The sequence below is a fragment of the Balaenoptera musculus genome, chromosome 2 (assembly GCF_009873245.2).
Source record: "Balaenoptera musculus isolate JJ_BM4_2016_0621 chromosome 2, mBalMus1.pri.v3, whole genome shotgun sequence".
In the NCBI taxonomy this organism is placed as follows: Eukaryota; Metazoa; Chordata; class Mammalia; order Artiodactyla; family Balaenopteridae; genus Balaenoptera; species Balaenoptera musculus.
The window spans coordinates 92,475,518-92,500,471 of NC_045786.1; the positions used below are offsets into that span (position 1 = coordinate 92,475,518).

At 42.6% G+C, this 24,954-nt stretch overlaps 1 protein-coding gene across 1 annotated transcript in view; it reads left to right on the plus strand.

Annotated features, from left to right (window-relative positions):
- GPR176 (G protein-coupled receptor 176) overlaps positions 1 to 24,677 on the plus strand; it is a 106,997-nt gene extending 82,320 nt beyond the window's left edge. Inside the window, exons 2-3 of the mRNA XM_036844656.1 lie at positions 16,376 to 16,628; positions 21,382 to 24,677. Coding sequence (XP_036700551.1) covers positions 16,376 to 16,628; positions 21,382 to 22,504 — 1,376 coding nt within the window. The 3' untranslated portion in view covers positions 22,505 to 24,677. The remainder of the gene's footprint in view (positions 1 to 16,375; positions 16,629 to 21,381) is intronic.
- The last annotated feature ends 277 nt before the right edge of the window (positions 24,678 to 24,954 follow it).

Consider the following 24,954-nt stretch of genomic DNA (forward strand, 5'->3'; position numbering starts at 1 on the left):
GGTGCGGTGGTTTCATCCTAGACTTTGGAGTCTGACTGCTTGGGACTAAATTCCAGCTCCACCACTTCTTATTTCTATAAACTTGGGCAAATGACATAACCGCTCAGTGCCTTCATTTCTTTATCTGTAAAGTGGGATTAAATAGAACCTATCTCATGGGGTTCTTATAAAGTGCGCGTGGTGCATGTAAAGCCTTAGGGAGTAAGTGCTCGCTGAGTGCTGGTGAGCCGTCATTCTTCCCAACATCAGCACCCTCTGCTTCCGTTCCAGTTACTCCAGGCTGGACGAACAGGCCCACGGGCGATGTGGGGGGAGGGCAGTTCTGCTGTATTCTCATCCAGGCTGAAGCGTCTCTGCCCTCAGTTTCGCATCAGGGTGGAAGCAGTGGTTTGTTTGCCCGTGGGGCATGCCGATGTCTCCTCAAGCTCCTTTTTGAGTCTCCTGGCTCTTCACAACAAAGGCAGGCATTTTCATTTTACCGGAGCTGAGGAAAATCACACTTTTATGATTACTTGTCCTGCTCCCGGAATTGATTGCAAGAAACCACGTCTGGCACCTTTGATCCCTGTTACTGTCTCAGTCGATGCTTAGTCTGCGCCTCCCGGGACCCCCTCGAGGTCCCCGTCCGTCCGCCGCCCTTCCAGCTGGCAGAGGGCCAACTCCACCCCCAGTGAACCAGGAAGGAAGCCTGAGCGGCATCCAAAGTCACAGTGGCCTCAGGCAAAGGTGGGAAACGCCGGCCCCATCCACCGCTCCTCTCAGTGTCTCTGCCTCAGTGTCAGCAACGTGCATGCCTGTCAGGCTAGGAGCCAGGGAGCGCCTTTGCCCCTCTCTTCCCCACATAGGTGCCTACCTGTCCTAGGAAAGGAAGTTCCCCTCAGCCTGCTGTCACTGCCTCACTGAAAGCGAGCAAAACATCATTTCCCCAGGTGGTAAGGGCCAAAAAACCCAGAAATACCTGTATTTTAACAATAGACTTTTGCAAATAGAAAAATTAACCCCTAAAGCTGACGTTTTCAGCATCATACCAGGCTGGCTAGACATAGAGAGGTGTGTGTGTGAGCAAACCTATTTTCCCTTTCACTTCTTTAGTTTAGAAACAAATTAAGTTACACACATGTATTATGCCATCCCCCCACTCCACTTTGCTTCAAGTAACCAATGTTGACAGCCTGGGATGTATCTTTCTATATATTTCTCTATCTTCCTATAGGGACATGCCACAGTTTATCCTAATGATGGGCATTCAGGTTGTTTTCAATTTTGAGGTCATGGTCAGCAATCCTTCAGCAAACATAGCTCAGTGTACAGCCTTATATATTGATTCTTTTATTTGTAGGATAGTTTCACAAAAGTAGGACTGGTCAAGGTACATGCATTTAGTAGATACTGCCAGGTTACTTTTCATTCACTATAGCGATCTACTTGCCCACAAAAAAAAAATATAAAATGTTTATATCCCCATACCCTTTAATACTTGATCTTATAAATTTTATTTTCGCTAACTAGTGGTGGGAAATGTTTTCTCCTTTTTATTTTAATTTGTATTTTTGCCATTCTCTGAGCACACCCTGTGTCAGTGGTCAGAGTTCTTTCTTGGAGGCTGACCCTGCTGGCCCAATTGCAACTGCTTTCAGGCCTCCAGAGGCTTCAGTTTTCTCCAGGCAAGAGCTGAAGAAGCAGCTTTAATGAGCATGATGCATTTTAATCATAGAAGCTCATTGCACCGCATGAATTAAAAACCATCGAAAAGATGGATTTCATGTAAATGCCATTTGGAAAGGTTACAGGAACAAGAAGGAAGCAGACAATGTGTGTGCACAGATGCTGTGGGTGTTCTGGCTCTGCCCCAGCTCTGCGGTGGTCACGCTGTGGGCGTGCTGCCTTGCTCTACCCTGCTCTCTGCAGAACCTGTAGAAGCCCCCTGCGGAAGGGGAGGACCTTCCAGTGGCCAGCATGTCGGGCTTAGAGAGAGGAGCACCTGGAGAGTTAAGGACTCCTAGGGCCCAGCAGCTTCTGAGCCTTTCTTCCACCTTCCTTGCTAAAACTAGGTCCATCTTCCTGTGTGGTCCCCCTTTCCTGAGGTTTTTCTAGCTTTCAAGCATCCCTGGGTCCTGTCTTTACTCCAGCTATGGAAATTTTTGCCAGAAGTATACTCCCTCTCAATGTCCTTTGCTGAATAGTAAGTTTTTCTAGAAGTGACTTCCCACTTCTCCTTCTAGCCGGGACCCTCAATGCCTCATTCCTTGTTCTGCTCTGGCTTGCTCAGACTGGATGTTTCTTGGATCAGAGTTGTACCACAATTCTGGGGACTGATTTGTTGTGGATTGCAGCTCTCCTCTGAGGCCTCAGGTTTTTCTCTTTTTTCCTCTTCTGCCACTCTGTCCTCCTTATCTGGCTGGTGAAGTAGGCGCCCCAGCGCAATGCACGCTAACACTCTTGGGGGTGCTTGCGCCCCACAGAGGCAGTGTGTGTGATCTGGGAGACAGAGCATGATGTAGGAAGGTCTGCCTGACCCAAGTAGATCTGTTACTGAGCTTATGGTGGACTAGAGCGGTGTTCAACCCCAAACTGGCTGAAGTGCTTTCCAGAAATGTTAACAGTCATCCATTATGAAAAGTATATGCCCTACCAGTGACGCCTCATCCATGACGCCTAGGGCACTGGGCACAGGGACTACCCCTTCTGGATCTTCATATAACTGCTCACCCACTGATTAGCAAAAATCCATGAGAAGTGATTGCACCTGCTACAGGCAAAAATTTTGGAGGAAAAGGTTCTGTACACATTGCTGGTGGAAAGGAGAAATCAATGTCACAGAAATATAAACACCAGAAAATAAGCATATATGTACAGTATTTATTGCAATATTATTTATAATGGCAAAAACTCATTAACAAAGTGAATGCCCATCTAGAGAACAAAGGGTGAATAATAAGCTGTGATATATTCAGATATGTCTGTAAATACAGTATATATATTTACGAATAAATAGTGAGAAAATCACACTAGTGTCCACAAAGAACAGCATGTACAAATGGTATACCATTAACATAAAATTGAGTTTATACACATACAGAGATGTATTAAAAGATGATGACCAGAATATTAATCATGTTTATCTTAAGGTGGTGGGGTTCCAGGTGATTTTTCTTCCTATGCTTTTCTGAACCATTTGAATTTATAATAGTGAACGTGTGTTAGTTTAAAAAAAAAAAACACTCAGAAATAAATTAAAGCTGGGACTTCCCTGGTCGTCCAGTGGTAAAGAATCCACCTTGCAGTGCAGGGGATGCGGGTTCGATCCCTGGTCAGGGAACTAAGATCCCACATGCCACAGGGCAACTAAGCCCGCGTGCCACAACTACTGAGCTCATGCACCTCAACTGGAGAGCCTGTGTGCCGCAAACTACAGAGCCCACGCACTCTGGAGCTTGCACGCCACAACTAGTGAAGAGAAAACCCACACGCCACAACTAGTGAGAAGCCCACGCACCACAACAAAGAGCCCGCATGCTGCAACAAAAGATCCTGCATGCCTCAACAATGATCCCGCGTGCCGCAGCTAAGACCGGTTGCAGCCAAAGATAAATAAAGTAAAATAAAAAAATAATAAATAAATCTTAAAAAAAAAAGAAATAAACTAAAGCTATTTTCATTGTGAAAAAGCTGAGAGGTAGAGGAAGGAAACACAGAGCTTGTAATGAGTAGCCAGAATCTTCTGGCTTTTCCCAAGGCACGTGATTCAAGAGATTAAGACAATGTCTTTTATGGCAATGTCTTTTATGACCTTGGAAGTCTCACTGTAGTTTTGCTACATCCCATTGTTTACCTATTCAGTTGTGGGAGAAGCCTACATGGGGACATGAATACCAGGAGGCAGGGATCACTGGCTGTGTTGGAAGCTGATTACCATAGGGGGCCTGAAGGTATTGTTTTTCCCAGAAGTCTTAACAGTTAGCAAAAATATCTTTTCTCTGCACAAGATTTACATAGTCTTATGTGGAAACAAGGAGGTATAGATGACTCTTCCAGGTTCCTTCCATTCATGTGAGTATATAAAGTCAATTTAATGTTGTAGATTACCTTCTTATTCCTATTAAAGCATTGTAGAGTTTCTAATTGGAAAAATGACAATTTAAAATGTTGTAGCATGTCACTGTTTCCTTGACCATTGTATATATGCTCACTTTTATTTCCTTACTTGGGGTAATATTAAAATTTGTTGGCTAATATTTATTAGCCAATGTTCTGCCTTCGGCCATGGTGTTTGCATGCTTAAACCTTTATAAGAATAATGTCAGAGGCAAGACTAATGGAAACTGGAGCTTAATGAAAGTGAACAAATTTTATATTTTATCTTATTTACTTCATTCACGTTGAATCGGTGACATTGACTACACTCTGAAAGCCAGTAACTTACAAACACGCAAAGAGGAAAATCGATATCTCACAAGATAAAAAATGCTTCCCCAGGCCTTTTGTTTTATAATGGGGAAATAAGAGGTCACATCTCTTCATTGATCTTAGTGCTTTACACAAGCTAATGGTATTTCATGCTGATTTTATTTTGAACCAGCAGGAAAATTACATGGTAAATGACCCAGTGTTATTCAAATCAACAAATATTAGAGGAAAAATACAGGAATTGGAAGCTGCCTATTCATAAAATGCTAAAATATTAGGAGAATTTTCCTTCTCTGTTTATCTGTATCACTGTGGTTACCATAATCATGAATCCTGGATTCTTGGAATGTGATACAAAGAAAAGAAACCTTTTGTCCAGTTTTCAGCAATGTGACTAATGAATATTCAGGCACAGAAGGCCTTGGTTGCCTTAAATAGTCACTGGGAAATGCACGTACAAAATAGGTCTTGGTGTGGAGATAAATGGAATTGAAATTATTCTCCCTGTTATTTTGCTCTCAATTTTTGTCATCTTCTCTTCTCCATCCTCTGCTACTACTTGAAGGAGAAAAAGGGGAAAAGAGAGAAAGAGAAATGTTAAGAATCTGCTTTCTGAAAGGTGTTATTCCTGCCCATCCGCATGCCCTTCATTACAGGTATTTCCAAAATCGTGTTACACCTGCAAGGTCCCTAAATATATCTTATTGGTTCAGTTCTTGCCTCACAAAGAGTCATATCCAAGTTCAGAGTCTAGACTGAGGCTGTCTCAATTATCAGGCTCCTTCCTTGTTACCCATGTGCCAATCCCCCCTTCTTACAGAGCTCTTGGCTCCTAGTATTTTATCTGAGCATTTATTTCATTTTCTTATGTTGTTGGTGGGCCTTGATGGGCTGTGTGCTGTAACTCATCTTTTCAATGTCTCTTGTGTTCTATTCCCCACCGAGCTCTGACTTTCAGATCCATCACTTCCTTCCAGAGCCTTCCCTGCCTTGACCATGTGTCTCTGGCCCTGGCCAGGATCTGGCTTCCTCCAGATCTTACACTATCTGCTGCTCTGGCTCTCCTGGTCCCAGCTCCTCACTCTACAAACACCCCTCTGCTGCTGGCCTCCTCTTTCCTTGCAGGAATTGGGGAAAGTGGTGAAGGAGACATGGGAAAGTCTATTCTAGAGCAGATGGAACCTCCCCAATAGTGAGGGAGTGGCCCGAAATCTGTTAGGAGAAGTTTTAGAATGCCATTTCTTGCTCCTCACCCTCCAGCCTCTCCTCTTCTCCTGCTTCTCCTTCCAAACTCAGCTAAAAAAAAAAAAAAGCAATGGAGTTTTCAACTCTGAATTAATGTCATTGTCAGATTGTGCCAGATCATAAGGAATAAGAGACGCTCATTTCCAAAATCTTATTCCTCCACCTCGCATCAGCCGCGCTGGGTCCCCGTGGACTGAAGCAGGATTGAGCTCACTTTCCTTTCTTAGCCCTCTAATTATCTTACCCTTGTGTTCTTTGGAAATATTTCCAACATAATTTTCCCTTTCAGACTGCATATTGTAGTTACTGGAACTGAGGGAGTAGGAGAATAGAATGCATGTGTGTATTCTGTGCACGTTCACTAGACTAATTATAGTATAGTGTGATGTATCGTTGAATACATCACTCTCAAGCTGCTCTGACACTGTGTGCTGGCGATGGGGAGATAGTAAACATTCAGCTTGTTGATCAAAGGCAGTTGGCATCAATAGATGTACCTGTAAAACTGAGTACACAGAAAAAAAATTCTGATAATTCTGATAGAGTCATATTGAACTTCAAGCTTTTATTCATTCATTTATCTGGGTATTTATGAAGCAACTCCTAGATACAAAACCGTGGTTCGTGCTCATGAGGGTCAACAGAATTTCCAGATAAGGTTCTTCTCAGGCTTCGTAATCTCACAATATTTTATGGGAGAAATAACCCCTCTAGGCTAATGCTATATGAATGGTGCAGAAGATACAGGCCCTGCCTTCAAAGACTACATAAGCAATTTAATATAGACAAGAACCTCTTAGTAGGATGGCCTGTGGAGTAGACATTTAAGGCAGTGAACTACTTCACCTCCACTTAATCAGGAATATCTTGTTAGCATGCAGATCCAAGGGGAGCATGTGTAATGAGAGAGAGAGTTTGATAACTGGTTTCCTCCTTTTCCCTGGAAGCTTTCTCCATACACCTACTGAGGGGGAAATGGAGCTTGTGGTTATTAAAGGTTCGAAGCTGTCACAGTTAGATGGGGCCAATGATACTGAGACTCTTGCCATATTTTTTTTCAGGGAATAATATACCTTTCAGGGAGGTTAATCTACTTAATGTGAGAGATCGGAGAGCAAGGAATCCTGTGAAGTTATGAAAATTTTCTGGTTAGTTTATATGGAAAAAATTTGAGTAGTCAAAAAAGGGACAGTTATCAACTTCAGATTTTGTGAGTCTTTCTTCTTACCTTTTAGATCTGTGTGTATCTTGCTGTGTGTTGAGAGATGGGAGGGATTGAGCTAGTTTCAGGGGCATTGCGACTTCCACGAGAGAACCCCAGTGGCTATGGTCACTGGGATCTCTTTGTCTTGATTGAGCTATATAGTCTGCCTTACCTTTGGGGATACCATTGTTGCTAAAACATATGCACATGTGTTGCAGACTCACCTAAAATTCTTTGTGCAACCTCACAGGAGCTGATTGGAAGAGGCTATTGTTGGAGTCTCTTTCTATATTCTTATGTATTACAAAACTGAATCCTGTTAATATTTTATCTGAATTATTCATTGGGAATACGTATTCTAAGGGGAAACCATCCAAGGTTAGATTGGGGATATGTATTTCATAAGATGCTTTTCATTCACAGCAATTATTTGAAATTCACCATGAATTTTAATAAACTTACTACATAGCTTCTTCCTGTTAATCCAATTCCTGCTTAATTGGAACCTTCTGTATCATCTCAGAACAACCTCTGGAATCAGATTAATTGTAACTAAAGTAACAGTTTTCTCACGCTAATAATGATCAGTTTAAAAAGAGTTGGGCAGATATTAGATAGTTTAATCAATCACAAGTTACAGAAAATTGACTCTTCATTAGTGGGGGAGAGGCTCAAACTTTTAGACTTCGAGGAAGAGCAAATTGTATTGAAAACCACCAGGCACAGTGCTCTGGCTACAAGCTTGTGTTCCTCCACATTCTTGCTGCGGCCATAATTCATAATAATACTGGTGGCAAAAAGCTATTTATCACCTTGCCAGTGCTGACTCTCTGGGTAGCTGGGAAATTTACCCACATAGATTAATGGGAGAAAGATTTTTTAAAAGTCAGAATAAGATAGAATCATTTTTAGAACTAGTTAAGCTTTCCTTTGGAAGTGTGAACTTTGTAACTCAGTTTTAATATTTGTGTCCCCAGGTTCACAGAGCTTAACAGTGTCTTTTTTTTTGAACTTGTCAGGTACAATTTGCCTTCTCTACACTGAGGAGTTCTTTATTCCTATCTTGTCTTACCCTCGCTTTCTCTTTCCCTTGCTTGCTCTCTCTCTCTCTCTCACTCTTGCTAATGAAAGGGAGTTTCCTTTGAGGGTTTTGCTTAGGCAGCAGGTTTAAGGGTTAAGAGAAAAACGTGGATTTGCCCTTTAGATTTCCAGGGTTATTTCATTCTATCATGATGCTGCAACTTTGGGTAGTAAGCTTGGGAGCAGCCAGGGGTCGTATCTTAAAGGGTATTATATGATGCTGAGAAGTTTGCATTTGTTTTTTTCCTAGTGGCAGTAGGGAACTACTGAATGCTTTGGTAAAATTAATCAAGTTACTTTTGTACCTCTGCTCTTCTTCAAAATGGGTTTAATTAGTCAATCTTGCATTTTTTTCCCCTCTGGCGTTCTTTTTTTATTTTTTTTTAAATAAATTTATACATTTAATTTATTTTTTTTTTGGCTGCCCTGGGTCTTCGTTGCTGCACGCAGGCTTTCTCTAGTTGTGGCGAGCGGGGGCTACTCTTCGTTGTGGTGCGCGGGCTTCTCATTGCGGTGGCTTCTCTTGTTGCGGAGCACAGGCTCTAGGCACGCAGGCTTCAGTAGTTGCAACATGTGAGCTTCAGTAGTTGTGGCATGCGGGCTCAGTAGTTGTGGCTTGAGGGCTCTAGAGCTCAGTAGTTGTGGTGCACAGGCTTAGCTGCTCCACAGCATGTGGGATCTTCCCGGACCAGGGCTCAAACCCATGTCCCCTGCATTGGCAGGCGGATTCTTAACCACTGCGCCACCAGGGAAGCCCTGGCATTCTTTTAAAACTAACTCTTTGCAAAAATCAGTGTCATAATGAAACTACCTCTGAACCATACCTAAATAAAATGGAGAAATGCCCTCAGATATTCAGGGACACCTTTACTTTCTAGAAAGGTGGTAAGAAACTGAATACAGCTGACCCTTGAACAACATGGGTTTGAACTGCGTGGGTCCACTTATATGCAGATATTTTTCAATAGTAAATATTTACCATAGTACTACACATTCCATGGTTGGTTGAATCCATGGATGTGGAGGAAGTGTGGAGGGCTGACTATAAGTTATATGCAGATCAACCCATGCCTTGTTCAAGGGCCAATTGAAGTTTTTTTTTTTTTTTTCAAATAATTTTGAATAGAATTTTTTCAAAATTTAAATTCTGATTAAAATTCTTAATTGCTCAAGCTGTGTGTCTAAATGCACAAGAATGCTTAGTGGCTACCTATTGGGAAGATGGTGGGTAATTATTAATGTTCTGAAAAGTTTTTTAAACAAATAATAAAGTATAGTTATAATCATTGTTTTATTACTTGTACCATTATCGTTGGCCAGATAGCATTTTTAAAACTTTTCCCATAATGGTACAAATAATCTCTTGATGGTTTCAAGCTATTTAGATTATTGAATTGAAAACATTAGGAAGTCATCATTACTTTGAGATTTTTCATTTTTCTTAATGAAACCATGTCAAGATCATTGATTCCTTTTTTGATTTTTTTTGACCCTTTGGGTTTTTAATTCACTCTGGGGCTTTATTAAGATGTATCATGTTTGTGTGCTGCTGCAAGATTTCTGTAAGGTGTTTGGAATGTCTTATGATAGGCTTGATGGATTCTAGGAGCAGGACTCCATCTGGAGAAGAGATGTCCTTGGTCTGAGACCTGTCATCTGCGATTCAAATGGAGGCTGGACATTCTAGGAGGGAGCAGATCTTGCAGCAGCCCCTGCCCCCACTGCCAGGGAGACAAGGCTTTAGTGAAGTCACTGAATCCAGACAACAGTGAGGGGGAGAGAGACAAGTTGTGTGTGTGCCACAGGCCTGAGGACGGAGCTCTGAAATTGTCACAACTACTCAAACACCATAGTCCCAGGCACCCATCATGACCCCACGGGACAGTCTGCTGTGAGTTTGCCAGCACCACCCAACGGACCTCCATGGGGTAAACCTAGGAGTTTCTTCCTTGTCAGACCCCAATGTTCCATGTGGAACCTGCAGGCCAGTCAGTCCTACCTTGTCTCTTCCTGATTGCTTCCAAGTCCTTCTAGGGACCTGTCCTCTTCTATCTTCTCTATATACAGCTCCAGGTTTCTTTTCCTCTGGCCCACCCTCTCACTGTTTCTCTCTCTGTCGGACCTTTCCTTGGTGCCCTCTGGAAAGTTTTGCAACTAATAACAACAGTGACATATCTACTTACATAGCATGTATTAGGCACAAGAAGCTGTTCTAAGTGCTGTGCTTATATTACTTCTATGGGCTCATTAAATACTCACAATGCCCCCTGGGACATAGGCATTGTTATTATGTCCACTTTACAGATGGTGAAACTGAGGCACAGAGAAGTTAATTCACCCATGATCACACAGCTAGTAAATGGTGGAGCTGGGACTTGAATCTGGGAGTAAGGCTTCAGGGTCTGTGCTCTTAGTCATTAAAATATCCTGCGTCTCCCTAGGGTAAACATTTCCCCACACACTAAACCTTTCTCAGAATGGTCCTTCAACTGCATTGTCTTTGATTTGCACATGAAAGTGCAACAAAGTACTAATATGTGCTTGGCTAGCCACTTGAAACATTTCCACAACCAGGGTCTGTAGCCTGCCACAGAAAAACAACCCCCATATACTATGAGCTCATAACTGATCATTAAAAACCATATGAGGAAAACCATAAAAGGAGGGCCAGGAGAACCAACAAATGGCAAAATTAACACGTCTAGAACTAGAAACAATAGAATAATCTAAAAGAAAGTATAAGCATTTTAAAAACATGATTACAGGGGCTTCCCTGGTGGCACAGTGGTTAAGAATCCACCTGCCAATGCAGGGGACACTGGTTCTAGCCCTGGTCCAGGAAGATCCCACATGCCGCAGAGCAACTAAGCCCGTGCGCCACAACTACTGAGCCTGCGCTCTAGAGCCCATGAGCCACAACTACTGAGCCTGCATGCCACAACTACTGAAGCCCGGGCACCCTAGAGCCCATGCTCCGCAACAAGAGAAGCCACCACAGTGAGAAGCCCGCGCACCGCAATGAAGAGTAGCCCCTGCTCACCGCCAACTAGAGAAAGCCACGCGCAGCAACAAAGACCCAACACAGCCAAGAAAAGAAACGTGATTACACATTAAAGAAGGAAAAGAGCCATAGTAAAATAACTAGACACTAGGAATAAAGAGTAAGCAGTTTGAAGTAGACCCAAATACAAATTTCAAGAAGTTTAATACCCAAGAAGCTAAAAGAAAGAAAGAAAGATGGTTTGATTACTTCCAGATGAATTGAGAATTGATAAAATGGAAGGAAGACATGAGAAATAGCATTCAGTTTGCAGAAGACAATAAATTGATGGAAAATGGAAAATATGAATGAGAGGTTAAGAGACTAGAATGAGGTCTAACATAAATCCAATAAGAATTCCAGAAGACGATAATAAGGAGAAAGGGTAGGGCAAAATTCAGAGTCAATGGATGAAAATTTTCTGGAAATAAGGAAAACATGAATCGTAGGATTGAGGAAGTATGCAAAATTCCAAATATTTTAGTGAGACAGCAGAACTTTTAGTGAGCATATCGGGAAACCACCTCTCTCATATGACTTTTGTGGAGGGTCATTTTGCAATACATATAAAAAATGTGCAAACTCTTTGACCGGGAAATTCTGCTTCTAGAAATTTATCTTCAGTAAATAGTTCAGTTCCTCCAAACTTAAATATATAAGGATGTTGATCTCAACATTGTATAATAGAGATGTATTGAAAACAGCTTTAAAAAAAAACTCATCAATATGCAATAGACAAAATACATTAGGGTATAACCAGAGAAGCACTGTTGCTTTTATGAAGCTGTTAAAATGACGATATAGATCTATTTTTATTTATTGTATAGAAAGGTGGTTGTTATGGAAAAAATCTAAAAAAGCAGTGTGAGTAGTTGGTCCCACTGGCATAATCAAAAAGTCCGTATATATAAAAAGAAGTTTGGAAGGATAAATACTTAAAGTTTACAGATAGTTATCACTGGGTGGATAATTTTTACTTTCTTTTTTGTCCTTTTATGCATTGTGTGATATCAAATTATACTGTGTAAAGAGAAATCTTGATTTGTATTTTAGATGAGGAGTAATGATAAAGTAATAGCAGTCCCAGGGAGAGTAGGTTTGTATTACCAGCGCCATCATGCTCTACCTCTTATTCCTGTTTTGGTTGTGTGTGCTGTGAGTGTGTACTAATTGTGTTGCTGTGCCCACAGCCCTGGCGCTGAATGTTGTCATGGAATCCAGCATTAGAAAATATAATGGGAATATGTAGGGAGGAAGAATGGGTACAGAACTTGAATCATTTCTAAAGGGAGTTGGGTGATTTAGACCACGATGCCTAAGCTAAAAAGTATCTCAAGGTTGAATACTGTGTTATTTAAAATATATGCTGAGTTATCCTTGATGTACCTTGTAAAGCTAAGAAGAATCTAAAGTGCTCATGAGATTAAATGATCAAATATGTAATTATTTTGTTTTGTTGTGTGTATATTTGTGTGCTTGCACGTGTATGTGTGTACTCATGTGTACACACACACACTTTTTTTTTAATGTGTGGCCAATCAGATCTTGAGTGTGGGTGCTCCTCTCCTGATACTTTTCTCTAATTTGGGTTCTTAAAGCCAAATGAGTCAGTTTTAAAGTGAAGACAGAGAGAGGTGGTTTAAAGAAGGGAAAGAACATAGAGGCTTCTTTAGCTTCTGGCTCTTAGGAAAAGGGATTAGGCTTCAGATGCCTCGTAGAGTTTTATAAATAAGTGGAGATACAATGTGATTATAGCCATCTCGGGTTTTTCAATAATAACTCATTGAAAACAAGTTTCCTCATTCGCAAGTGTGGACATACTAATAAAATGTATGATTTAAGAAAAAAACAATAAAAAAGTGTGCCTGACATAATTGGGAGGGAGAGAGAAAGATAAGAGAGTTAGAGTATGAGGGTAATGATGGAGATTAATTTCAGAGAATTCTACTGTGTTCATGAGAGACCTTGGCACACAGCCTGTCCTCTCCTTTGCAGTGAATTTTCCTGTTTGTTATACAAAATGTTTTATTCAGTGTAACCTACCAAGCGACAAAGATTAACAGTGATAGAGACATAGAAAATCCTATGGGTCTTGATTTATAAAGCAGAAGGATGGTCTTTATAGGAAGTCCCCTAGTGGACTGGAGACAGCCCCGATATTAACAACTGAAGATACTATGACACTCTCCTCACGGCAGATTTCTTTTTTTATTTTAATAAATTTATTTATTTATTTATTTTTGGCTGTGTCGGGTCTTCGTTGCTGTGTGCGGGCTTTCTCTAGCTGCGGCGAGCGGGGGCTACTCTTCATTGTGGTGTGTGAGCTTCTCATTGCAGTGGCTTCTCTTGTTGCGGAGCACGGGCTCGCAGGCTTCAGTAGTTGTGGCACGTGGGCTCAGTAGTTGTGGCTTGTGGGCTCTAGAGCTCAGGATCAGTAGTTGTGGTGCACGGGCTTAGTTGCTCCGCAGCATGTGGGATCTTCCCGGGCCAGGGCTTGAACCCGTGTCCCTAGCATTGGCAGGCAGATTCTTAACCACTGTACCACCAGGGAAGCCCTACGGCAGATTTCTTTAAGTGGGCAATTTCATTATTAGATGGTTACCAGATTTTAAGTTCTATCTGTAAAACTTAAGTGAGGAAAGATGCTTCAGCCAGATCCTCATCTGCATTTCAGTGGGAAAGGCCAGAAAAAAAAAAATCCCCCTATATTTGGAGCTTCAAATACATCATTATTGCTCAGTCTGTAACGTTGGTGACAGGAAAGCTTGAGGGGGCCTGAGGTGGTAACATTAGTATAAACAGCTTTTCTATTGAACAAACGTGTATATATTCACACTGTGAATTTCATCTCACTGAGTCAGCATATTTATGTAAGGAAAGTTTGGTAGAGAATTTCCTGGAAGCAGCTGGCCTACTTACCTAAATGCAGTGCCCATTTTTTTTCTGGCAGATAAGAAGTAGCTGTAGACTACTGTGTCTGAAAAGAGACTCTTGACAGTAAGTTATGTCAGCATCTGAGGCAGCGAGGCAGCCCCTGGGGGTGACTTCGGCTGCAGCCCTGAGCCCTGAGCTCCCCTCCCCTGGCACCATGCTGTCCTTCCGCATGAGGCTGAGCTGTGCCTCAGTCATTAGAGGGCGTTCTCTGTGCCTGTGCCCAGGAGAGAGCAGTGTCCTTGGGTCATGACTGACTGGCCATGTGGACCTGGATCTCTCACCAGGTAAAGTCTCCCCTGGTAACGTAGGCTGCCCCGCATACCTGACGACTTGGGCCCTGTGAGACTCTGGGGATGAAGGCTACAGTCTCTGCCTAGATGTGGCATTTCCGAAACTTCTGTCTGGGGGCCAGCTCTCTCTGAAGTGCTTGTTACAAATGCAGGTTCCCAGTTCTATACCTATAACTATGATTCAGGATGTCTGGTGTAGTAATTCTGATGCATAGTGAGGTTTGGGAACTACTGACTCAGAATAGCCTCTCATGACCTTCCTACTACGAAACGGGTTATCTTACTGCAGGGACTTTTGATTACTGTTTGTCCTCTTTCAAATTCATTCATCTAAATAGTTACTGAATGCCTGTTCTGTGCCAGATACTGAACTAGGCAGTGGAGTTATAATAGTGAACAAGATTGACATGTTTTTTTATCCTCATGAAATGAAGAGAAAATGAGTAAACAAATTAATAATTATGATAAGAGCTGAGAAGGCCACAACAGGATATTATAAGAGAGTATGCTGGAGGGAAGAGCAGTGAGTATTTAAAATAAAAATATGGTTAGCGGAGGCCTCTTTGAGAGGCAGCAATTATACTAAGACCTGGATTAAAAGCAATCAGACACACGAGGACCATGCTAGGCAGTATAAAAAACTTGTGCACAGGCGTGGAGACCGGATCAGCCTCGTTGTGTTTCAAGAACAGAAAAAAAGGGCAGCGTGGCCAGTGCCCAGCAAGCCAGGGGCAGCGTGGCGTGAGATTAAGCAGGTTGGCCCTGGATTGTGTAGGCTCTGGAGGACAGTGGGTGGGCGGAACAGACCGAGAGGGGGTGGAGAATCAGACGTTTAGTGGGACAGGAGTTTGGAGTTGAGAGGAGAGGCCTAGTCTGGGCCATGAATGTGGGAGTCACCAGCAGCTCAGTGGAGAACCACCTGAATGGGTGATTTAACCTAGGGAGAAGCTGGAGAGAGAGGATGGGGAAGGGCCTGGTGTAGAAGACTGGGAGCAGCCAGGGCCTGGGAGAGGTGGGAGGAACACCAGGAGGCTGTAGGCCTGTGGAAGCCACAGGAAGAAGATGCTCAGAGAGGGACAGGCAAGTGTGTTATTGACGCTAAAGGACTAGAACAGTGCAGGCCTGTCCAGTGGCCACCAGCTGCATGTGGCTATGGAGCCCTTGAAATGTGACGAGTGTGAACTGAAAATGTGTTGTAAGTGTAAAATAAAATATACACCATGCACATCTAAAAAGAATACAATGTTATATATTAATTATATTTCAATTTAAAAAACGCACGCCAGGGGCTTCCCTGGTGGCGCAGTGGTTGAGAATCTGCCTGCCAAGGCAGGGCACATGGGTTTGATCCCTGGTCCGGGAAGATCCCACATGCCGCGGAGCAACTAAGCCCATGCGCCACAACTACTGAGTCTGCGCTGTAGAGCCCGTGGTCCGCAACAAGAGAAGCCACCGCAATGAGAAGCCTGCGCACCACAATGAAGAGTAGCCCCCGCTCACCGCAACTAGAGAAAGCCCGCACGCAGCAACGAAGACCCAACGCGGCCAAAAATAAATAAATAAATAAATAACAAAACAAACAAACAAAAAAACGCACGCCACATTTCAAAGATGTAGCACAAAAATAAGAATGAATATATTACTTTAATACTTTTTAAAGTAATGATGACGTTGAAATGATAACGTTTGGCATAGATTGGGTTCAATAATATACACTATTAAAATTTCACCTGCTTCTTTTTACTTTTTAAAAATATCACTACTAGGAAATTTTAAGCCACACGTGTGGCTTTCGTCCTCTTTCTGTTACAGAGTTTGGTAAGGCGGAGGTCATTTGCAAACTTGGTCAGAGTAGACTGGCTGAGGTTAAGTAATCCCTAGCCGACTGTTTATACTCAGGTGAGACAGAATCATCCTCATAATACTCTTATGCCTAAAATTAAATAACAAAACTCACCACTAAAAAATTCTTCTAGACTTTTTGATACTTATGAAAGTGATTTAATAATTTCACATAAATTGACAATATCATATGCCTTTAAGTTCTTTGAAATGAACTCTCAAATATGGTTTTTCAATCTTTTTTTTAACCTGTATTTTCTTTCTTTCTTTTTTGTCTTCTTTCTTTTTATTTAAACATTTTTTTTTGGTTTTTATTTTTGCCTATCTGGCCAGGAAACTTCATGGTGTTATGGTCGACTTGCCGCACAACCGTGTTCAAATCTGTCACCAACAGGTTCATTAAAAACCTGGCCTGCTCGGGGATTTGTGCCAGCCTGGTCTGCGTGCCCTTCGACATCATCCTCAGCACCAGTCCTCACTGCTGCTGGTGGATCTACACCATGCTCTTCTGCAAGGTCGTTAAGTTTTTGCACAAAGTCTTCTGCTCTGTGACTATCCTCAGCTTCCCTGCCATTGCCTTGGACAGGTAAGATCAGGTAGCCAGGGGTGCAACTTTTTTTTTTAAGTGTATTGAAAAATTAGCATCATGAAGCAAATAGTGAATAGTCAGTGTTCCAAATACTGCTTTTTAGCCTGCTTGTTGTCAACAGAAAGATGTGGCATTGGGGAGGTTACATCATGACGGTGCTGGGGCAGAGCTGGATCATGATATAGTTTCAGCTTGGTTGGAATTAGCCGTATTTGCATTGCAATTTGAAGTAGATTGCTCATCAGATTGCTAACTCTGCAATTAGGGCCTTTTGATGCAGGATGAAAACATTTCTGGAAGAACAAGAGAACAATTCAGTGGCTATTTAACAAATGATTAGACGGTCCTATTGGACCTGGCCAGATAGCACCAGAATTCCTTTGGAGGATTTACTTCCAAGGTTTTATATTGTGATGGTGTTTGTTTTCTCTTCCCATCCTTTTTAAAAGGGTGTTCATTTGGAAATAAATCTTACATCCTAGCTACTGCTGTCATACATAATTTGATCAAATTTATCAAAGTGAAGTGTGAAGTTCTCAGTAATCAACAGCTTCCTGTCTTTTCTCTTTGTTGCTAGCACTTCATGAATACAATTGAGATAATAATACATTTTAGAGAATAGAATTAAATAAGCAAAGAAGAATTGAAAAATACTTTGTGTCCACAAGAGCTTTTGATTTCAAGATTTACAGAGAGGAGAAGTTGCTGAAGGGAAAGTGCTGGCTCTTCTGACTTTATACCCTGTGATAAATTTAACTACGTTTTAGATGAATTTAGAATTTTAAAACTCTTTGTGCATTTAAAACATACTCAATACCTTAATGACCTATAAGTGTATGGATTGCAGAATCCATCTATGGAGTTGCTTCAGCCTCTCTGGCTTGGAACCCTGATTTCATTAGCTGCCCAGTGTTGTCTGCACAGAGGACACAGAGCCACACAAAGCCCCCTACATACTAGGGGAAGTCATTGACTTTGTGCTTAAGAAAGAGGACTCTGGAACCAGAAGTCTGGCTTTAAGTCCTACCTATGCTGCTTTCTCGCTGGTGGCTTTGGGCAAAGTGGCTTAACCTCTCTAAGTCTCAGTTTCCTTAGGGGTAAAACGAACTAAATGAATTATTTGTGGCCTGTGTTTGGCCACAATATTTATCTCTCTTTCTCTAGTCTTCCGTTGTGGTTGGCACATTCTTCCTTAGATATACTGTCTGCAATCATTTTACCATCAGATCTTGCAGGGAACCACTCCAGCTCCTTGACAGTTTCTCCCTAGAAACTCACCATCCACAGAGGCAGACGAGGCAGGTGACAAAACCAAGTGACCCAGGCCAGGTTGGGGTTGTGTGTCTGCATTCCTGTTTATAGGGGCCATCACTCAGCAGATGCAGCTAATAGTTGCTTTGTGAGTATCACGACTCAGTGGGCCGGACTTTCTATTTCTTAGAAGAGAAATCAGAAATCTAGAATTCTCTCATTTTTAAATGTTGGCAATTAATTTGCATTCAGAAACTTAGTATGTGGGCCACTGGAATCCCTTCAGCAAGCAGAATGTGCACCAGGTGGTGCCAGTTTGCCACACCTACTTTTTGGTTACCTTGCATGTCTCTTTCATGCTCAACCAGAGGTCTGTGAACACCTGGGAAGTGCCATTGCACAGAACTGGAATAAAACTGTGAAAAGTCAGAGTGAAAAGTCGGTTTACTTCCTGGTGGGCACCCTAATGCTTTTTGTGTTGGTCCATTCTGTGTTCATGGCAGGTGTGTCTTTCTGGCGACCCCTTCCTACCTGCTTGGTGAGGTCTTATGTCTGCAGTCCACATGGTGGACTTTTCTTTCCTGAAGTTTTTTTTTTTTAAATAGTTTTGTTGAGATATAATTTACATATCACAAAATTCATTTAAAATGTACAAGTCAATGAATTTTAGTATACGTACAGTTGTGCAGCCATGACCACAATTGAACTTTAGAATATTTCTGTCACCCTAAAAATGAACACCTTGTGTTCATTTACAGTTATTCCCCATTCCCACCCCCAGACCTAGGCTACCACGAATCTACTTTCTGTCTCTGTATGGGGGGACATTTCATGTAAGTGGAATCATACAATATGTGTTCTTTTGTGCCTGGCTTCTTTTACTCAGCATAATGTTTTCAAGGTTCACCCATGTTATAGCAGGTATCAGTACTTCTTTTTTTCTCTTTCCAGCTTTATTGAGTTATAGTTGACATACAGCACTGTACAAGTTTAAGGTATATGACATAATGACTTCTCTTACACATATTGTGAAACGATTCACTATAAATTTAGTTAACATCCATCATCTCATATAGATACCAAAAAATGTTCATTTTCCTTGTAATGAGAACTCACGATCTACTCTCTTAACAACTTACTTCATTCCTTTTTATTGCCGAATAATATTCCCATTGTATGCATATACCACATTTTGTTTATCCATTTACTAGTTGATGGACATTTGGGTTGTTTCCACTTTTTGGCTGTTATAAATAATGCTGCTATGAATCCTGAAGGTTTTTTAAGAATAGGATTCAACAAGAGTGGGAACACATTATTCTGGACAGGTTGCTATTCTACCTGGAAGCAATGCAATAATCCCTGTGGGTTATTTTGAGCCTTTGGTTTTAGGCAAGAAAATATGCAAATAATAAGAAATCCTTATTTTCTTTCCAGCAGAAAAATCTACTGTATTTTTGCCATCATTTTTTTTCAGTGTGTCTTTTATTTTTATTTTTTTAAATTGGAGTATAGTTGATTTACAATGTTTCAGGTGTACAGCAAAGTGATTCAGTTATATACATATATGTGTGTGTGTGTGTATATATATATATATATATATATATATATATTCTTTTTTAGATTCTCTTCCATTATAGATTATTACAGGATATTGAATATAGTTCCCTGTGCTACACAGTAGGTCCTTGTTGTTTATCTATTTTATATATTGTAGTGTATATCTATTAATCCCAAATTCCTAATTTTTTAAAAAGATAAGCAAGTTCTTTTAGTAGAAAAGCAAGTTTGGTAAATTCCTATTTCATTATTCAGAGATGCAGATTACTGGAAAGCATAGGTTCGTTGTGCACGAAGAGAAAGGGAAAACAGTCCTTTCTCTCACTTCTTTCCCAGATATTTGTTTCATGGCACCGAGTCAGCAAGTGAATTGGGAGGCCACCTACACTTCCTGCATCATCCTCTAGAGACGCACACACTAACAAAATGATGTATAGTGAGCCTGTGTGCTTGTGCTGCAGTCTATTTCCCAACCTAGAATGGAATCAAAAATGACGGGAAGCCTGGTTTTGTTACCTGTCACTTTGCAAATGGGAATCAGAGACAGTGAACGCGTACTCATGCGTGGGCGTGGGGCCATCACAATGGATTTACTGAGCGGTGGTTAGAAAAGCTTCTCCGTATTCAGAGAAAAACAACTGAGAGCGTGCATAACTTATACATTTCTTTCTCTTTTTTTCCCTTCCCAGAAAGTGACCTAGAACACATTTTACCGCACTCCATCCATCTCTGGTCATCCGTGGTCGTGTTGTGTTTGCATCGTCTCTCCCCCAGCTTGTCCCCTGCCAGACTCCACCACAGGGCCGCTTGCTCTTGACATTTTCCCAGGTGCCCCCTTTCCCTACCTCCTTTGTGCGTCCCTCCAGTAGAGCCATCATCTCCTCGGTTATAATTGTTTGTTTACATGCCCCCTTTCCCCATTTAGTTTAGAAACATTCCCGTGTGCCCTTCCATCTTTGCAGTCCAGTGCCTGGCACAATACCTAGCACATAGGTGGTGCTCAGAAATCCTTGTGACAGAAGGCACGCCTGCTCAGCTGGCCCCATGAGGGAATGCATGTTAACAGGGTTGGAAGGTCCAACCCAATGGTGGACTCCAGCATTAGCTGACTGCACAGATGTGGGCCGAGCTAAGGTGAAGAAACTCGCCATAGCTCTGAGGGCTACTGGCTGCCCTTTCGTGACAGATGTGGTTCTAGAATCTAACAAATTACTCGGTTTCCCCAAGTCATAGGTGATATTGAAACAAGGTGCTTTTGGAATTCTGATTAGGTGGTTATAGAATAATCAAGTCAAGCTTGAAGGAAAAAAGTCTTCCCTGATTTTAACAAAAATCTAATCATGCAGGCATTTTAGGTCTATTAATTGCTCTTAGGGGGTACTGAGCGATTATCATGGGAACAATGGCGATTGAGCAGGCATGATTTTTTTCAGTCAAATTGATTTTGTGGAAGGATTTTGTCAGAGTCCCTCCCTCACACTGGCTTCTTCTGCCCCAGGTGGCTGTAAATGCTAGTGATACCCGTGCATATCCACTGTGGCACGAGTCTCCTTTGGATTTGTGTGCAGACACATTTTCTTTCTCTTAGTGGCTTTGAAAATTGCCCTCAAGCTTCTCTAGCCCAGGTAAAAAAATTTTTTACAAATTACCCTTAAATTGAAAAAGAGGTGTCTTTCCAGCAGATGGAGATATCCTTTATATTGAGGGCACTCTTTTGGATTTAGTCCTGGTGGCAATAATTATAAAGCTAACTGTGAATTGTGCAGCAAAATCCTCAAAACTTAAGATCTAGCTTCGTAATTCCCCCAGTGGTTTCCTCTGTCTTAGGCAGAATAGAAGAAATTGACCCTTTCTTTCCTCTCTCCTACTTTTAGTAATATAGATTCCCCTAATTAAAGTGTATCTTCTGTGAAATGAATTTTGCTTGTGCGTTTGGCAGGTACTACTCGGTCCTCTATCCGCTGGAGAGAAAAATATCTGATGCAAAGTCCCGAGAACTAGTGATATACATCTGGGCCCATGCCGTGGTGGCCAGCGTCCCTGTGTTTGCGGTGACCAACGTGGCTGACATCTATGCCATGTCCACCTGCACGGAGGTCTGGAGCAACTCGTTGGGCCACCTGGTGTACGTTCTGGTCTACAACGTCACCACGGTCATCGTGCCTGTGGCTGTGGTATTCCTCTTCTTGATACTGATCCGCCGGGCCCTGAGTGCCAGCCAGAAGAAGAAGGTCATCATAGCAGCGCTGCGGACCCCGCAGAACACCATCTCTATCCCCTATGCCTCCCAGCGGGAGGCCGAGCTGCACGCCACCCTGCTGTCCATGGTGATGGTCTTCATCTTGTGCAGCGTGCCCTATGCCACACTGGTCGTCTACCAGACTGTGCTCAATGTCCCCGACACTTCTGTCTTCTTGCTGCTCACGGCCATTTGGCTGCCCAAAGTCTCTCTGCTGGCGAACCCTGTGCTCTTTCTTACCGTGAACAAATCGATCCGCAAGTGCTTGGTAGGGACCTTGGTACAACTGCACCACCGCTACAGTCGCCGGAATGTGGTGGGCACAGGGAGCGGGGTGGCCGATGCCAGCCTGGAGCCCAGCATGCGCTCGGGCAGCCAGCTCCTGGAGATGTTCCACATTGGGCAGCAGCAGATCTTTAAGCCCACGGATGATGAGGAAGAGAGTGAAGCCAAGTATGCCAGCTCAGCTGACCTCCAGGCCAGGGAGCTACTTCCCACCTGCCTGGAGGCAGAGCGGGGGCCACGGTTTGCTACCCCTGCACCACCCCCGGGCACAGTGGACTCTATATCCCAGGTGGCACCAGCAGTCCCTGTGGAACCTGAGACATTCCCTGACAGGTATTCCCTGCAGTTCGGCTTTGGGCCATTTGAGTTGCCTCCCCAGTGGCTCTCGGAGACCCGAAATAGCAAGAAGAGGCTGCTTCCCCCCTTGGGCAACACCCCAGAAGAGCTGATCCAGACAAAGATGCCCAAGGTAGGCAGGGTGGAGCGGAAGATGAGCAGAAATAATAAAGTGAGCATCTTCCCAAAGGTGGATTCCTAGCAAGTCTTGTAAATCCCTGGAAGCAACAGACCTTCCACATTCCTGCCCTCCCTTCACTGGGCCTATGATTTGTCTGATCTCCTTGCAACCCAGTATGGGTTGATTCTTCCTCTATGGGCCAGATGCTTTTGAATGAGAGGGAAATCTATATAAAATCGAATGTCCTCTTTATTGAGGGCGTATATATATATTTATACATATATATATATATATATATATATATATACATATATATATATATATATATACACACACACATATATATTTATCTCAGTGATCCTCAGTAAAGTCCACATTCCTCTCTGTGGAGACGAAAGCTGGGTAGTGGGAAACGGGTCTTGGGTGGGTTCTCTGTGTGCATTTTCTGGGGATATCTCAGTTCCGGGCCCTGCAGAGAATACACGGAGAGAAGAACGGCTATGAGTTCAAAGGAAGCAGGGGCACTCTAAGAGAAGCCCAAGATAATTATGGAGCTGTGTGGCCACAAGAAAATGCCTATTTGATTGATTTTAAAATGACAAATATTCAAAATGGTTTATATTGATCTGTATCTTTAGGGAAGATAGAACCTTGGCATTTGATACCTTTTTTCTGGACGGCCTGATCACATGGCTCACAGTTTCTCCCGATGCCCTTCATCTCCTTCGCTGGGATGTAGGTGAGGGATGAATGAATATTGCACCCCCACTTGACAGACATGGCAATAGATGTGCCCAGGGATTACGAAGATATTCTGTCCTTGATTATCCTGACCATCTCCTGGCATCACTAAGGCCTCAGAAAGAGAAGTTCGCCGAGTCGGTTGGAAAACACTGCAAGCTTTTATCATGTCTTTCCCCCTTAAGTTGTGTTTTTTTCAACAAATGAGAGAGAAGCTTAGAAGTGGAGAAGAAAGACTGAGAAATATCCACACTCTGTAGAGTTTTCTCTTCCCACATGGTCTCATGTGAAAGATTTTATGCAGCAATCAGCAGGGGTAAAGTGTATTGAAAAAGATTTGTGCCAACTTCTGGAATTAAAGGTCATTTAAAAAGGCAAAGTTAGGGTAAACGGGGTCCTCTGGAAACGTCAAGCTAAAAATACTTGATTAGGAAAAGTGAGTCTGCCCAAAAGAGTGGGAAAAGTAGGTTCCTTTCCAAGGAGGACCGCAGACCCCATGCGTCGCCAGTCTCATTTTCAGTCTGTTTGTACGACTGTGGTTCTCCCTTCATTTTGGGCACAAAGGAGGAACAGAACATGGAAAAGGAATTCATCACTGTACAATGCCAAGGCAATACCTAGCCCAGGTGAGCTCTCTTACTCCTTCCCAGTGAAGTTGTAGCAGGAGCCAGACAGGATAGAAGAGGGGGAGCAGTGTCCTCAATCGATCAGTCGCCTGGGGGCTCTCACAGCAATTCGAGTCTACTTTGGGGTGGGCTTCACCAGGTTGAATCCAAACCACAAAGGAAACTTCACTCTTAAGGAGAGCAAATCAAGCGCCAGGTCTGCTCTTCTCTGGAGGACGTTTTGTTCTTGTTCATAGTATGGAAGGGAGCCAATCCAGTGCCTTGAGCAAGCTTCAAGGGAGGGGACATCCTCAGCGGCAAAGAACACATCCCAACGGCAGGGGTCCTCACGGATCTTCTCCTTGAACCACACAGGCCCTTGTCCTTTGTAGGAAGGTCAGACTATGTGTAGGGAGTTTCCTTTTCCTGTCCTTTCCTGGGTGTGCTGTCTTGTGATTCCCGAATGTGAACCCAAAAACCCTTGTCCGGAGGAGGGAGTGCCTTCCTCTTTGTGTTCGTCTCTTTGAAGCATTGTGTGCTCACAGCGGAAACAGGGGCCTGCCACCAACTCTCCCGGGGCCCCTGTGTGCCCTCTGGAGCTCCTTGCCCTGATGCTTCCCGTTGTGGCCCTTCAAGCTTATCTTTCAAACCGTCACAGTTGTTAACAGCGTTCATCAAGAGGAAACATAACCTGTCAGAAACTTGTGTCCACTTTAGAAGAATCTGTCAAATGTAGCCACGTTGGTGTCATTCTGATAACATATATGTACAACTTAATAAATTCTGGTGAGCCAGAATTTGATAGATGTTTCTTATGTATGTTTGAAGCAGTTGGTTGACTTCTAACGGGTCATGGCCAGGTGTATTTCTATACTCTTTGAAGAATTATGTTTTAATAAAAAATTGAAAAGCAGTTTCTGAACTCAAAAAAGGTTGTCTGAGTGATTTTTTGTTTGTTTGTTTTCTTTTTTTCCCCCTCTCAAGTGGTATACTATCTGAACCTCTCTCTTCCTGGGTGATCTCAAAAGAAAGGTGTTTATTTTCCTCCCAACATGCAGATGCAGCATTCTAGTAGCATTTTCTTATGTTGTTGCAACTTGAAAAATGAATTCCCAAAGAAAAAACTGCAATGTTTGAATAAATGTCCCAAACCTGGGCTCCAAATGGAATTGGTGGATGGTCTGC